The sequence below is a fragment of the Lactuca virosa genome, chromosome 5 (genome assembly GCF_052849685.1).
Source record: "Lactuca virosa cultivar CGN04683 chromosome 5, Lactuca_virosa_CGN04683_v6, whole genome shotgun sequence".
Classification (NCBI taxonomy): Eukaryota; Viridiplantae; Streptophyta; class Magnoliopsida; order Asterales; family Asteraceae; genus Lactuca; species Lactuca virosa.
In genome coordinates this window covers 257,728,423-257,745,653 of record NC_136430.1, presented here as the reverse complement: position 1 = coordinate 257,745,653, position 17,231 = coordinate 257,728,423, and the positions used below count along the sequence as shown (strand labels likewise).

General features: G+C 34.0%; 1 protein-coding gene across 1 annotated transcript; it reads right to left on the bottom strand.

Annotated features, from left to right (window-relative positions):
• Positions 1–9,711: 9,711 nt before the first annotated feature.
• LOC145117038 (homogentisate phytyltransferase 1, chloroplastic-like) lies at positions 9,712–15,347 on the bottom strand. The gene is made up of 12 exons (XM_079053344.1): positions 15,278–15,347; positions 14,899–15,173; positions 14,563–14,646; positions 14,411–14,485; positions 14,237–14,320; positions 13,954–14,046; positions 12,079–12,180; positions 11,891–11,986; positions 11,689–11,760; positions 11,126–11,221; positions 10,330–10,434; positions 9,712–9,984 (listed from the first exon to the last, which is right to left on the bottom strand). The coding sequence occupies exons 1-12, from the start codon at positions 15,336–15,338 to the stop codon at positions 9,943–9,945; spliced, it is 1,185 nt and encodes a 394-aa protein (XP_078909470.1). The 5' UTR covers positions 15,339–15,347; the 3' UTR covers positions 9,712–9,942.
• Between the last annotated feature and the right edge of the window lie 1,884 nt (positions 15,348–17,231).

The window sequence follows — 17,231 nt, the reverse complement described above, 5'->3', positions numbered from 1 at the left end:
CTCACACTGCTGAAGTCTCGCAGACAAAACCTGGCTACTGAATGACAGCTTCCCGAACTGTCAATATCAAAACAATACCCAATTAATAATTAGGTTCCAACATATAACCATAAGTCAATGCTTGGGTAAAAGACTGCTTTACCTCAATCCTAGCTTGATTCAAGCCCAAGGCCCAATCCAAAGGCCCAACAGCCAACTATGAGTCAAAGCCCAACATATGGCCCAATTTTCCAAATTGGGCCCAAACCGTTACATGGTCTTATTCTAAGGCCCAACCAATTAGTCCAGTCCAAACATTTGGCATTTCTAATGGCCCAATATCTCATAATCATAAAGGCCCAATTATGGCCCATCTATGGCCTAGTTTTCCAAATTGGGCCCAAACCCCTCACATAGGCCTTACCTTAAAGCCCATTAAATTATTCTAGTCCATTTGCTTGTTCTTGGATGGCCCATTATTAGCCTAATCAACAAAGCCCAATAGGAAGGCCCAACTCAAAGCCCAAGTGAAATTAGGGTTTCACATAAAATGACAATTAGGGTTAAGTGTTTCTCACTTAACCCATTAAGGACTTAATTCATTAAGTCCCTCACTCTACTAGATAAGCCATATGGTGTGATTGGGTGTAATTCACAATTCCATTCCAATGGCCCAAATGTGGGTCTCGATAAGTCCAAGGCCCATATATCCAAAATTAGGCTTTTCTAAACCCTAATTAGGGCTTCCAACCCATTCATAGCCCAATAGGCCCAAAAGTAAGTCCTTAGATCAATTAGGGTTTATTAGGCCCATTAGGGTTTATTAGGCCCATTAGGGTTTTAGTCCATTTGTCCAAGCATCCCAAACGAACCAAACACAACAAGCACACCGCCACCCAACACGGCAGCTGGTGGCGGCAGCCACCACCCTACGGTGGTGGTTTTGAGTTTCATTTTATTATTCTAGCTTCGGTTACAATATTACAATGAAAAATACCAAATGGAAACACACATACTCACAAAAATAAACACACACAACCACCCTTGCGGTGGTCGGCGGTGGCACATGGTGGCAGCCACCACCTCACGGTGGTGGTGGTGGTGGTTCTCGGTTTTCCGGCCATGCTTCACTATACACACAACACACCAAAAAAGAAACACACCCATCCACACTTCTGTTTGCAGACATCCAGCCACCCTCCCGGTGGCATACGGCGGCGACAACATCCTCACGAAAAGGCGACAGCAGCGGTTAACGGTGGTGATTTGCGATGACAGCCACCACCTCACAGTGGTGGCGGTGGTCTCTCTTGCTCTTCAGCGAGCAACATGTCGATACTCGAGGAATACGACGTGAAACAGCAGCCTTCAGCCACCGACTTGGCGGCTGGCAGCGACACGGCGTTACAACGGCGGCAGTCAGCGGCAGCGAATGGGCGGAACGACGACGTTTGTCGACGAGGCAGCAGGCGAAACTGGGCTGTCGGAATCGGTGATGCAAAAGGGTGGCTGAGGAGGGCCTCTATGATGGTGGCGTATACCGGAAGTGAAGAAGGAGGTGGAGGCCGGAGGGAGACATAAAGGTGGAGAGATGGCGGTTGGAACATAGTTCCTAGCGTTAGGGTTTCACCGGGCTGACGGGTTTATATACCTCGAGCCCCATAAACTCCTCTCCATAATAACACCGTTGGTCCCTCCCTTCCCTTTTTCTTTCAAAGTGAGTCCGAAATTTACCTTTTTAACCCCAGCCATCCAAAAACCCTTCAACTTAAGTCCTCATAATTACCATGCAGCCCCTCCTCTAAAAAACCTTTTCAACTTAGGTCCAGAATTTACTCTTTAGCCCTTGTTTCCATAAATCCTTTCATATTAGGTCCAAATGATACCAAACACCCCCTGTCTTCTAAAAATCTTTACAAAATAAATCCCAGAAATTATACTTTTAACCCCCAACTTCTAAAACTGTGACAGTTAGCTCCTCGAGACCAACACCTTGCTATGTAATTATTGATTTTAGGGCTACTATTCATTTATTTATTTATTTATTAAATAAACGGAGTGTTACACATTAAGTTCTCCTTTCCCTCCTTTCTCTTTTGAACAAAATTTTGACTCTAATTTGATGATTTTGGTGGTTTTACGGAATATTGTATACCACCATCGCCGCTTCATTGTTGTTCTCCGGCGAGTACGAAAACCATAGAACCACTTGTGAAACTCCCTCCGTTCTTTTTCTCTTACTATTCTAACCTTAATTTTGAACCTAATTTCTTGAATTTGGTGGTTTTTAGGCACCAACAATGCCACTATGTTCTTCTGTGGTGACCACCATCACAACACCATCATATAACACCCTTTTTCTTGGTTTCTGACCACAATTGTGTTTTTTATGAAATTATGTATATGAATGTGTGTGTATATAGTATATATGCAAGAATGAAATTAGTGGTATATTTGTTTGTATTTTGTGGAATATATGTGTGTATTGGGTGGTACATGTGTATATTTGTAGTCAAAGAATGAATATAAGAGTTCATATGTTTTTTTGTATTTGAGAAGTATCAAGTTAGAAGTATGAAGAATATGTTTGCATTTGTATATATGAATGGATGTGTATTTGTATATATTTGTTTATATATTTTTTGTATATGTGAAATAGTTGTTATATGTGTATATGTGTAATTGGTATATGTATAAGTGTATATATGTATTTGGTATGGTATATGTGTATATATGTATTTATATGCACGCAAATAGAAATTAATGTACCTATATGTGTATTTGTATGTAATGAAGAATATGTATGTATAATGTGTGTATATGTGTGTAAAATGTATGTATGATGTTACGACTATTATCGTTCTCAAAATTACATAATATGTAAAGTAGGATGCTATAATTCAAAATTTTATTTAAAGTACAATATTATAATAGAAAACACAACATATGTAAGATGCTATAAATAAAAAAAATATGAAAAAGTACAATGTCATAATATAAATATAAAAATAATATTAAGATGCAACAAATAATGAAAATATGGAAAAGTAAGATGCTAAAAATAAAAAATATATTACAATTCTAATAAGTTATTTGAAGTAAAGTTTTATAATATAATATTAAAAAAACCAAAAAAAATAATAAGACGCTTAATCTATTAAGTTATAATCTAATAACTTAATTATTTAAAGTACAATGTTATATTAAAAAAAGTTGATTTTTTAAACGATCAATCATGTAATACACATTCGCATATAATGTAAGATATTCAAAAAGTGGGTTTACAAGCCTACCCTTGTGAATACTCTATCCATTGTTTGATTTTTTTTGTTACTGTTTCGATACTGCTTTTTGAATCTCGATATTTACTCTACCTTTATGAATATTCCACCCGTTTTAACGGTTACTCTATTCTTATATATATATATATATATATATATATATATATATATATATATATATATATATATATTCAATCCAATTTTTAGCTTTTGTAGAGTAAACACTAAAACCTAACTTATGTTTCATTTGCAACATGTCTATTGATAAAACCTGGATTACTATTGAAAATCGTAACTCTGTCGCGTTCTAACAAGGACTGAATCTTTTCTTCAGAGGTCCAAAGCACATGTTCAAGATACAAGTCAAATCAGATGCCCGTGTAAGAAATGTCATACCAATAAATTTATACTACTAGCCATAATGAAATTTCATATACTTCAACATGGTTTTAGTCCATATTATATTAAACAGAAGTATTATGGTGAAAGTACATTTCCTCCGACTTTCAAAGACAAAACGCGTAGTAACAAGATGGTTGGCGTTATTATTAACATTATGAAGGGTATGATTGAAAAACGATACCACTCCCGACGGAGGGAACCCGAATACAGAGGGTAGCAGTGTTGATGATGGATTTTAAAATTGGTTAGAGGAAATCCAATCAAAATTATATCCTGGAAGTACTTCATTTTCATCCCTTGACTTTGTAGCAAAGCTGATGCATATCAAGGTGATCAACAAATGGACTAATAGTTCATTAACTTCTTCAGTTATTGCAAACTGCATTTCCTCAAGGAAATAGGGCCCCCATCATATTATGAAGCAAAAAAGACACTTACAAAGATCGACTTCGGTTATGAGTCGATATATGTATGTAAAAACGATTGCTTTCTTTTCTAGGAAGAACACAAGTTGTTACAAAAATTTCTAGTTTGTAAAGAGAGTCGTTGGGTTGGTGAAAATACAAAGGGTAAATAGGTAGCTCATAAGGTGTTACGATACTTTCCCATGACCCCCATACTTCAATGTTTGTACTATTCAATACACACAACTAAAAATATGATTTGACATAGTACCAGGTGAGCAGAAGATGGTATGATGTGTCATCCCGTTGATGGAACTTCATGAATATTTTTTTGATATGAAGTGTCCTGACTTCTCGATGGAACCCCAAAACGGACGCTTAAGGCTTGTTGATGATGGTTTTCATCCATTTGGTAACATGTGTAATTCTCATAGCACGTGACCCGTTATACTCTCAACTTACAATCTTCCACCATGGCTATGCATGAAAGAGTCCTCCTTCATGTTGACCTTGTTGATTCTCGGCCCCAAATCACTCGGGAAGGACATGGATGTGTTCCTTAGATTGTTGGTGGATTAGTTAAAGTAGTTGTGGAGTTTTGGCATACGTACTAAAGACACGGCGACATGTACATTCTTTAATATGAAAGCAATGTTGTTATGGACAATAAACGACTTTCTAGCTCTGTAGTAGTCTATCTGGTTGGAGCGGACAAGGGTACAAAGCTTTTCTGACCATCCATGGAGAAAAAGTTTGGATTATAATGGCGAACACGAGACAAGAAACCCTCAAACACAGTTTAGTGAGGAAAAAATACTAGCACTAGTAGATTGTCTATTATCTCGTCCTCTAGGTAAAGTAGTTGCTAAACTAGCTGGTATTAAGAGAGACCGGTGTAGTGGTGTTTATTATGACGACAAATGTGGAATAAGAAATGATTTAGTGAATTATAATAGAATATAAAACATGAAGAAAACAAGAGCAAATAAATCTGGGTTTAGCTCTCATTAGTTTTTAGAAAGAGTACAAATTGGTTTGCAATATTTCTCTCTCTAAACTAATGATCTCAAAGTTCTTCCTTACATAAAATGAGTGTCACTCACTTCCTTATAAAGGAAAGACAACTCATTACACACATACAAAGGAGTAAGCACACATGACATCCAAGAGTGACTTTGCACCCTAACATTCTCCCTCTCAAAGTTAGGATTGGATGTCCCGACTTTAATATCCAACGAGCTCGCGCGAAAATTTTTCATTCTTCATAATGTTTTTACTCCAATGTCAAATCTAGACCTTTTCTGCCATTTCGTTGAAAGATCAAGGACTCAAAACGAAAATGATTGTTTTCTTCCCCAATTCACTTCGTTACCAGTTGACCATTCAACATCGACTGATTCCAACCCTTCACTTTTCTTCTCAAGAACCCTCGTTAACGAACCATGTACAGTCCTCGTCAACAAAGGGAGTAAAGGTCCTTGCCAACGAACTCCATGTCTTCGCTTTTAGTTAATAGCTCCTCGACATCAAACTCGTGTAGGGACCGTCGACAACGAAATCGATCGTACGCCCATCGACATCGAGCCATCGACCATCAACCACCAATATTAATTCCCATAACGAATCCGTCAACGGTTCAACCCTTAGAAATCATCAATCCTTCGAAATCGATATACAAGTATCACCAAATTTGACTCCAACACAGTCTTCGACTTTCATCCACACCAATTTTCTTGACCCTTGAGCATCGGAAGTCAATCCAACTATCAAACCCAAAATCGTCAATCGTCGACTTCAACAATCCCAAATCAAACCAAAGGAAATCAGAAAATTCATTAGATTCCTAAGGTTCGAAAACAAAATCAACATCTCAACCTCGACATCAAAGCACTGACCTCGACATCGATCCAAAAACAAATACCATCGAAGTCAACCACTCAAAATGTTTGATTCCTAACCCAAATATCACCAAAGTCGATTCCACAGTTTATCAATTGACATCGAATCCTATCTGAAATCAACCCTTCAAAATTATATCCTTCCTAGTCCCACTTCATTATCACCATCATTGAATAGTCCCACTTCAACTGTAAAACACTTTTACGCTTCTCAATTTTGACCAAGAATAAAATTGATTTCACTTTTGTTTAACTTTCGAAGCACCATCGACGAACCTCAAATCGTTCATAATCGAACTCGGAACTTCGTAACTTCTCGCTTCAAAATTCAATTACATTGAACATTCGACTTCAATACTTAGTCGTGCAAATGATCTCCAGTTAATATCGACCCAATTTCATCATGATCGAAAACCGAATCAACAATCTTTTATTACTTCCGATAAACGATTACTCGATTGAAACGATAAATGAGTAATCGATTGGAATTAATTCCATGAAATCGATTACGAGTTTTGATGAATGAAATATGTATCGAGTATCGAGAAAACTAGACAATCAGATTTGAGTTTGGGATAGTGACGAACCAACATAAATTGGACTGGATTTATAGTAAATTGGGCTCCAAAAGATGAACAGTAACATATTAAACACAATGGATTGGGCTCGAATTATGGATGATGAACAGTGAATTTTGAATTTGGTATTATGAATTAATCAAAACAAAATTAAATGTTTGTTTTGTGCTTGATCTAAAAAAATATTGGTTCAATCAATGGGGTAGAAATAGATTTGATCCAATGAAACAAAACGATCAAAAATGAAAAACGCAAAACACGAATCGAAATCATGGACGTTTTGGAATCCAGGTGAGAATTTGAGATACCTTTTTGATGATCCGAGTTCCATTTGCAACGAACGAATCAAATTTTGAAGATCTTGGTTCTTTTGTTGGAACGAGAAAATCTCCAATTTGAACATTATACCACCTACGATGCGTGTTGTACAACTTGTTCTTCGTGTTCTTCAACGATCTAAGAACATCTTCATAAGAACCATCAACACTTTTGGGTTTTGACTTCGAATTCAATGCAACACTTGGAGATTGTTGCTTTAGAACCCAAATTTGTTTCATGGATTTCGGCTTCACAACAACATTTGACGATTTTTGTGAATAAACCCACTTGTTTTTACGTTTGATCTTCTTCTTCTTTTTCTTTTTCATCTTCTTGCATCTTGAAGATTTGAATTCATGAACAAACCCACTTTCCACAACTTCAACTTGACAAGTTTGGATCATATCTTTTGGAGTTTGATATTTGTGAATTTCTTGGATTGATGGTTTTCGATAAGGAATCATTCCTTCAAACGAATCATAAGAACACAAAATATCATCGGTTTGAACTCTAATCGAGCAAAAAACTTTTTCATATTCTTGAAAATCAACTTGAATTCTCTTATTTTGAACTTCAAGAACATCAAGAACATGATGAACTTCTTCAAGAACCTCCTTATGTTCATCATGAACATCCGGGTAAAATTCAAGAACATTGAAACCTCTTTTTGGAGCATGAATACAAATTCCTTGATGATTTCATTCTTTCTTCTTCCTTCTTCTTTCATGATAAGTTGCAACCAAACGATCAAGCAAACTTTTATTCTTTTCATGACCAATTTCATATCCAATCATCTTTCCAAATTCATATTTTTCACTACAAAAAATGATTGAATAGCTTTTGATCGATCCAACAACCAAAGAATAGAGAAGTTCTACAAAATTGTATGAATATGTATATTTTCTTTCTTCCAATACATACCACAATACACAAATTGGTTCTTCCATTTCAATATCAAACGATATGAACTTGGGTTTTTCTAGAGAGAGAAAGTGATTTTGAATGGGTTTTCTAGAGAGAGAAAGCAAAAATCACTTGAATTCTAGTGAAGTAAATCGAATTATGAATTGAATCATGGATGAATTCGATTTCTAGAATCCAAAAACTCTCTAAAGACAAAGATCAAAACACAACGAAGAATCACCAAATCAAAAATGTCATCATGGATCAATTCTTGATCAAATCAAGAACACCCGCTCTGATACCAATTGTAGTGGTGTTGATTATGATGACAAAAGCGGAATAAGAAATGATTTAGTGAATCATATTGTATCTAGAACATGAAGAACACAAGAGTAAATAAATTTGGGTTTAGCTCTCATTAGTTTGTAGAAAGAGTACAAATGAGTTTTTTAATATTTCTTTCTCTAAATAAATGCTCTCAAAGTTCTTCCTTACATAAAATGAGTGTCACTCACTTCGTTATAAAGGAAAGACAACTCATTACACATATACAAAGGAGTAAGCAAACATGACATCCAAGAGTGATTTGCACCCTAACATTCTCCCCCTCAAAGTTAGGATTGGATATCCTGGCTTCAATATCCAACGAGCTCGCGCGATCAAGACGAACTCCCCCTCAAAGTAATATCGGTCTTAAATCCGCAAATGAATACCCGAGAAGCTTCGAATACCCACTCTTCAATCGTGAGGATTCCGAGTTGAATTAGTCTAAACGAAGCATATTCTTTGAACTTGAATATTGGTCTTCTTTGGAGCTAAGACACAACTTTGATGTTATGCATATTGAAAAAAATGTGACTGAAAATATTTTTGGTACTCTTGTGATGAATGATAAGTCTAAAGACACATCAAATGCTCGGGTCGACTTGATAAAACTGAACATTCGAAAAAGTCAATTGAATATTCGGAAAAGTCAATGGTTGACAAAGAGGGGTAACAAGTTCCTTAAACCCCTTCCATCTTACTCGTTCACGAAAACTGATCACAATTGTTTTTGCCGGTTCATAAAAGATGTTAAAATGTCGGATGAGTTTGGATCTAACATCAGTAAGAAAGTGAATGATAACAATACTAACATTATCGGGCTGAAATCTCATAACTATGACATTCTTATGCAACTTATGATATTTGTTGGAGTTAAATGGATTTTGACTAAAGACATCAGCAAGAAAGTGAATGATAACAACCAACTTTTTCTATCAGAAATTAAATAACTAATTCTAACAACCAGTGGCGCATCTAGAACCAAAAACCACGTGGTTCCTTATATAAGTGAAAACGAAAAATGAAGAGTAAATAATACTAGTGATGGGCTAGCGCCTGGCGGAGGGGCGATGTTGGGCAGGTAGTGATGGTCGGACGGTGAATGACATAGGGCGGAACTGGCGGAGGGGCGTTGTTGGGCCGATAGCGATGGTCAGACAACGAACGACAAAGGGCGGAACTGGTAGCCGGGTGGGAGCAATCATTAGGGCGACATTGTATGATGCTTCAGAGATGTTGATCACGCCTCAGCCCAAACGGCGTTTCATATTTCAAGCCTATTTTGCTATTTTTTTTTCCTTTTTTGTTTAATTTTAAATGGATGGACTATTGCCTAATTATTACATTTTAAGTGGATTGAGGCATTGAACTATTTTAAGTGGATTGAAATATAAACCATAGGCTTCATACATTTTGATCCATTTTCTTTTTGACAAAGTATATAAGGTATAGGTCATTGAAAAATTATAAGATAGTTCCTATTTTTTTTCATGCATAACTTATATTACTTTTTAAAAAAATAGGTGGTCCTAGGACCCACCTTCACAGTACATAAATACGCCCCTGCTAACAACTTGTAACTAACTTAACACGTTGCAAAGACAGTTGAATGCTAACACATATATATTCAAGCATTCAGCTTTTGGTTATTCATTACATCAATACTAATTGTGGAATCGATCCTTCCGTAATGTATAAACAATAATTGAAAAAAAAAACAAATAAGGCTACAAATCTTTTATCTACAAAAATATCTATGGGTAATCATTTCAAGAGAAGAAGATACAATTGAAACAAACAAATTTGGTTACACAGAAAACATCTTTGACATTCATAATGATATTGATTGTGTGAGTCATCTTACGAGTGGCAGAAGAAAGTATTCAGCATAAAAAAGCTGCATCAGAAAAATTATAGAAATGTTTTAGCATTAATTGTTTCATATAAGCAAGGGAAGATATTCTTTGTTTTACGTTTGTTATATATGTGCATTTCTATAGGAATAGAACACAACAATCACAAATTTGAGTTATTAATATGGTCCTTTACGCCTTTACCAAAAAGATCGTTATACTTCTAAGTTCAAAAATTTATTATAATAGATATGATCTGATTGATACTCTTTTATGTTATATTCTTTTGCGTCAGTTTATATTCCAATATAATTAATTCATATTATACAATATACTGTACAAGAAAAGAAAAAAAACCTTGATCATATATAAATCATAACCCCATTTACCTTCCAAAGAAATATGTACATGGATGATACAGATGATACACTCTTCAGATCCACTGATTTTGCTCGTATCCAAAGTGTCAAACCCAACACCAAATGACCCAAAATCTATCATAAATTAAAAGTGAAAATCAAAATACATAATTACGTGACAATGCGATGATAATTAAGTGACAATGCATGTAATTTTCGAAACATTTTTTGGTTAATAAGGTTTATAAAGTAATGAAAAAAAAGCTACTTTAGAAGTTTTCTTAGTCTAAAGTTTCTTCACATGAATCGTGCAGTTAAAAACTCTCAGTACGTATTATCCTTTTCGTTTAGTTTTTTTAATTGTTTTTGTATATTTATTACTTTTATTTTATACTTTTAGCTCATTTCAAAGCACTCAATAAGACTCATAAATAAATTAAGTGGAAAACTTTATTATATTCGTAGTATATTAATGTTTTTAGGTTGTTGAATTGCTAGTAATTAACTACTACACCTGCCTGATTTCATTCGCTGACCTCGAATAATACCAAATAGTTTGATCAGTATTCTATAGGAGTTCCATTGGGTGTTGTCATTAGGTAGAATGGTGTCAATCACCTTTCAATTAGCCCCCTGTTTTTTCTTTCTTTAAAATTGTATCTTCTTTCTTTGCTACTTGCTAGTCTTTGTGTTTTTTAATGCATATTTGTCGGTTGTAAAAATAAATAAATAAATAAAAAGTTTAAGTATTCTAATGTTTAAGGGTAATTAAGCCTAAACCACATATTTTGATTAATTAATGACACTAGTTTTTGAAATCCTTTACCGTAACATATTTGCTCCATGTAGATGATGAGGTTGCTCCAATCAAAATAGCAACACCATAAGCGATTCCAAGAAACCAAACGCAACTCCAAAACATCTGTAAAATGCCAAAGTGTCACAAAACCCGTTTCCTTATTTACTTATTTTGGAATATTGTTCAGTAAAGATCCTAATTATAATGCAAGGAAACGAAATATGTTTGTAAAAAGCTATTTTAACCCCAAAAGAACGATGCCTTTTTTTTTTTGTTAAATACTAATTCTTATGGTAACACCATATATGAGAAGGATAACTTTATAGGATACTTTTACAATTAGGACAACAATAAAATTATAACTTAAACGCTTTAACTGTTGGCAACGCCTCATTATTGCAATCATATATTTCTTGCCAAATTTGTTCACTTCTTTTTGTGGCATTTTTCAATATATTAACTTTGATCGATTCTAAATTATCGACGGATTAGAATTGTCCTTTTACTTGTAGTGCCAAAAGCCAAATAATTTGTAACAAGCAAAGTCTTTATAAAGAATATACATATTAATTGAGAGTTATATAACCAACCCGTTCAGGACCGATCTGAGAAGCCAGCGACTTGATTCCATGCATCTCATCTCCTTTAATGTCAGGAATGTCCTATCACAAAGAACGAATTCTGTGTTAAAAGAATCCATAATCCTTGAATACATGATAAAAAAAAAAAACTTTTTTAATGTACGATATACATAAGTTGCATTACAAGGCAGTAGTAGTACTGGTCCCTCACCTTAAACAGTATTAGAACAATGGAGAAGACGAAGAGCATGGCAATGGAAAAAAGGTGACGCATTGAGAGGACTACAACTCCTCCCTTAATGACGTTCTATAAAATCATTAGAACAAATCAGTTGACGTTTAACTATAGGTTATTTTAAATATTTTGTTTTTGACAATAGAAGTTGTCGTCTAAGGTACCTTCACATGCATGTAATATCCAAGTGGAATGCATAGCGCCCGTGAATTTATCATGTATAAAACAGCGGTATAAGGAAACCTCTTCCATCGTAAAAGTGGCAACTGAAAGAAATATAATTAAAACATGTTATGAGTTTTCATACTCACTATTGCTAATTTGATTCATATATTTCGATTTTTTAAATATAGATTAGATGTTAATTAGGTGTAAAGGTTTTAGAAAAGTCCCGTATCTTCGGATGATTAATTGAATTCCACTATTTTCTCTATATTATTTGAAATCAACAATTTACATAGGATATTCGGTGACAACTGATGATGGTCGATCGTTTTATAATGGAAGTGGTCAAGAAGAAAGAATCCCTCCCGAAAAAAAGAAGATGCTGGTCGTAAAAACCCTTTCTGGATAAAATCTACGAAGATGTGAAAAAGTTGGAATATGAAGAAAATGTAAAGGTAGATTGGTGTTGTATCAAACACAGATTTGACGTAATCGATAATTGAAAAAGGAAGGAAACAAACAAACAATAAAAAGAAAAGAGGGTAATTTAGTCAAAGAAGACGCAATTGATTTAGCGACTCTCAATGGTTTTCGTCACACTCGAAGTAGGAGTGTGGATGAACATATGTTCATTTGGTCATGTTTTATGTTCATTTTCCTGTTTTGAAGCGCATGTTGATTTATAATTTTCCTTACATGCATCCTGTTTTCGATTTAGGTACCAGGTATAAGATCATTGATTTTCACAAAGTTCTTACATCTCCTTCCCCCTAACATACAATACTCAAGGAATATAATAGCTTCAAATAAAGACATAATGAAATATAAATATATGTCCAGTTATGAACATATATTCGTCTACTCATCCTTCGTAATAAATCAAAATCTTTTTGCCACATGTCATCTTCTTTTTCATTTGGACACATCTCATTTTTCTAGAATTTTTGAATTTTCTATTTTCCACTTGTCATTTTATTGTATTTTTTATTTTATTAAATTAATATGTAAGTTAATAGATATGTAAAATATTTATTAGAAAAAGTTTATATATGTAATGTATTCAATGTAATAAAGCCTCATTAATTTTAATAATTAAAATTTTTTCTTATTTTTCTTATAAATTCAAACTTATTAAATTGTTAAAATTCCATATTTAATTTTTTTAAAATAAACTCATGTAATACATGCGTCTCACACCTAGTTTATGAACATATGATCAAAAAAGATGGGCGAGTATCATGAGCTTGTAAATTAATTTTCCAATTTTTTAGAATTTGATATCTATTGATCGATGGTTTGTTGGTTTGTCTATAGATATGATATATATTTAAAAAGATATATTTTTCATGTTTAGTTAAATAAAATATGTTTTTACCATCATACCCTTATTGAACTTCGTTTGTTCTATGGTTAGGTGGTTTTATTTGGTTATATATTGTGTCTATTAAACTTAGTTTAAGGAGAACAGTTTAATGGTTAACATATGTAGAAGAGTGGGGAGGAAGGATTCAAGATGATCACCGACGGTTGTGAGGGAGAGAAGAGGTTAGGATGTGATCTTTTTTAGGCGGATACCATGCAAGTGTTTTAGAAAAGTCATTAAATGTGAATTAATAATCTTGCATTCACAATATATAAGATTACAGGGTATACTAAAATAGGAAAAGATAATTACAACAATAATTAATTGAGATTTTATATTTAATCTAATTAAGAGCATGTATTTTGACAATATAGTTTAATGGATTTCTCAAATCATTATTACGTTTTTCATGCAAGACTGCCATATGCATCTGGATTCTTTTAGAAAATTTTGATTTGTATTACATACATATTAAATAATTGTGAATGAGATGTAAAATAAATGTACTCACCACATTGGCCGAATATGCGGTTCCTATCAAAAACCAAACAAAGAGACCACAAAATAGTGGCCAAGAACGAGAAATCCACGTGATTAAAAAACTCTGCACTCAAAGATACACGAGTATAAATTCTCTCATTAATGAAAATGTACGACACAAAGTTGTCGTTGCAAAGCCACTTAGTATTTGATTGATCCTTCGTAGAAGGATCTTTCTATAAAACATCTATAAAACAACTAAGATTGATGAAAAAAAATATATTAAAAGGAAGCGAACAAATGAGTTTAATTACCATAATAGCCGATATTAAAGTCACAATGATGGCTGAATTCATGGTTAATTCTCCAGCAGCCAATGGAAGATATGGCTTATTAATCTGAAACATAATATTACACCTTTTTATGACACTGAAGTGTGGCAAAGAACTAAAATTGTAAGTGGAACTTATTGAATATATGCAATGTACCTTGTCAATTTCTATATCGCATATTTGATTGAAACCACAAACGTATATTTGCATAAAAATGCCTCCAAAAATTGCCTGAAAATTCTCTATATATAAGGTTCTGAATTTTTTTCGAAATAGAGTTAGCATATTATAAGTTAATCGACAATTACCTGTAGTACTTTTGTATAGAACAATGGCGAGATATCCGAAAGCCTTTCAACAGCTACAAGAGACGTTGAAAGCACGCTTAAAACCTACAAAAATGGAATATTTGAGCCAAATATTGACTAATAACAATGAATTAGCGCATGCCAAAGACCTTGGGTTGTGTCTTTTGTTTTAAACAGTATTTTCATAAAAAAAATTCGACACTTTTATATTTGTTTCTCTTAAACAGTCGAAACATTTCCTTAGTTATTGATTCAAAGTCAAATTTAGATATTAATTATATAGTAATATTTACATATAGTGTAGTTGTGAGATTAATGATTCAAAGCCAAACTTACTGTGGCCATTGCGGCATAAGGTCTTGAAAACCTGAACAAAATATCCAAGGCATGTTTTGCAGATTCTTCATGACTCATTGAGTCCGGAGAACTGTTTGATAGAAATGTGTTCGACGCAAAACTTGCATTTCGAACATAATTCACATAGTGTGGTTGAAAGAAGACAAAAAGTCTGTGAATATCTTTTGCATGATGATTCCATTGGTTTTGTTGAAATCCAAAGGTGGTGTATTGTTTCTTGATTTTACACCTTCCATATAATAAGCATCGTTTTCCTAGTGAAGGCGAATCCAGAAAGATCAATTGTCAGTGAACATATTTGCAAACGTATTGTTATTGACTAATATTTTAATTAGAACTTTTTAAAGTAGAATGTTACCTGAAGCCACTGGAATAGGTGATGCAGCAGTCGCAAAAGATGTAAGAAAATGAGTTCCCATAACCTTTCTTTCATTGGAGAAGTGCTTTTGATGGCTTTAGTACTTATATAGAGAACATATACACTTTCTGTTTGCTTACAATGTGTTTCTAGGTTTTGCTTATTTTCCAATCAAAGGCCCACAATATTTTATTTTTCTTTTCACAAACAGATAATATTTAGTATGTTGGATTTCAAATGATATGATTTGCTAAGCGATTAACCATAAAAATATTTTGATGTTAAACCTAACAAAAAATTTCAATTGGTTTGCTTGGTTAGTTAGCCATCGATCCTAATTCTATGGCTATGTTGCAATGTAATTAAAGTGTATAAAAGTAAGATTAATATAGGTTTCTCCTTGTTATTTTCCCAAATCGAAAGATATCTCTGGTTATTAAGTAAAAAAACAGATTGCTAGAGGAAGCTTCCCAAAGTGATAATTTTCTTAAAAATCGTCTGAAACGTGATCTTCATCACGTGCATCTTTGATTTGGTTCATGCTGTTGCTTCCGTCTAAAGATATTTACGTACCATAAGTTATCTAATTATCTTCATATAAATTAAGTTATATATAATTAAGTCAAAACTTTGTATACATGAGTGTATGTACAGTTTTGTATGACTATTAGTTTCCAATGCACGTATGTAGATAAATAAATATGATGATATAATTATATGTACAAAAAATATTATATAAATAAATATGATGATATAATGTGTATAAAAACTTTATTGTATGACAATTAATTACTTGTGAGGATCGCATTTTTTAATTTAATTAAGGTGTCAATTAGTTCAAGTTTTTCTGTACTTATATCCTTTGTTGCAAGCAACATTTATTTTTACTAATAAAACATTGCTCCACAAAGAAAAAAGAAAACATTAGTTTTTGGTTTGAATTCGGTGGAAGTTGACTTAATGGCGGTGACAGTAGGGATGTCAAAAGGGCCAAACGGCAGCGAAAATAGCTGCCTCCGTCCCCACCCCTAAAATCGTCTATTTCCTCCGACCCTAATCTCGACCACGAATTCCCTCGTTTCTCCGTTTCCCCCGAATACTCCGTTTGGTCTGACATACCTCGTTTAACCTTATTTACAATATTTTTAAATTGTTTATTTCGTTTAGCTTATATACTACACTAACTATTTAAATACAAAAAAAAACAAAAAAAAAAAAGAAAAAAAAAACAAAAAAAAAACAAAAACAAATTGAAAACTATAATTGTAAAAAAACAAGTTATACTTTGACACTCACTAGAATAATAAATGGCATTAGTGGTGACGTCTTTAGCGGCGACAACCACCATTAGCTGCGACACCTAACTTCCGCGTTAGATGTCGCCGTTAAAGACGTCACCACTAATGCTCATCGACCCCAATCTGTGTGAATCTCCAATATTAAACCACAACCGTTGATATTGTGCGACATCCAACAGCTGAAAACACACGTCGTACATCGCAAAATCGGTGACGTCTTTAGTCGTGACCGTTGTCTCCGCTAACGCTTGAAAAAAAGACCACCAAACATTCCCTCTAAAACGCGTCGCCACTAATTCGTTCTAGTCGCCGCTAATGGTTTTTTGTCGCTGCTAATCGTTTACGAGATTACTTCCATCGCAAATCATTCTTTTTGGTAATTTTCCTTTCATTTTTCTCTAAAAAATTATTCCGGCGATTACCACACCTTCCGTCGATTTCATCGGATTTTACTCCCCTTTTGTTGATTCCGATGAGGTTGCTCATCACCGGCGACAGGAAAGTTTATCACCGGCAACGACAGGCGAGTTAGTGAAATCTCTATCTTTGCTGTTTTTTTTCCTTCTCACCAGTGACATACGAGTCAGATTATTTCAGTCCTCTGCCGAAGTTCCTGAACTCCCCCAGATTTTCTAGTTTTCTGCCAAAATTTGGCC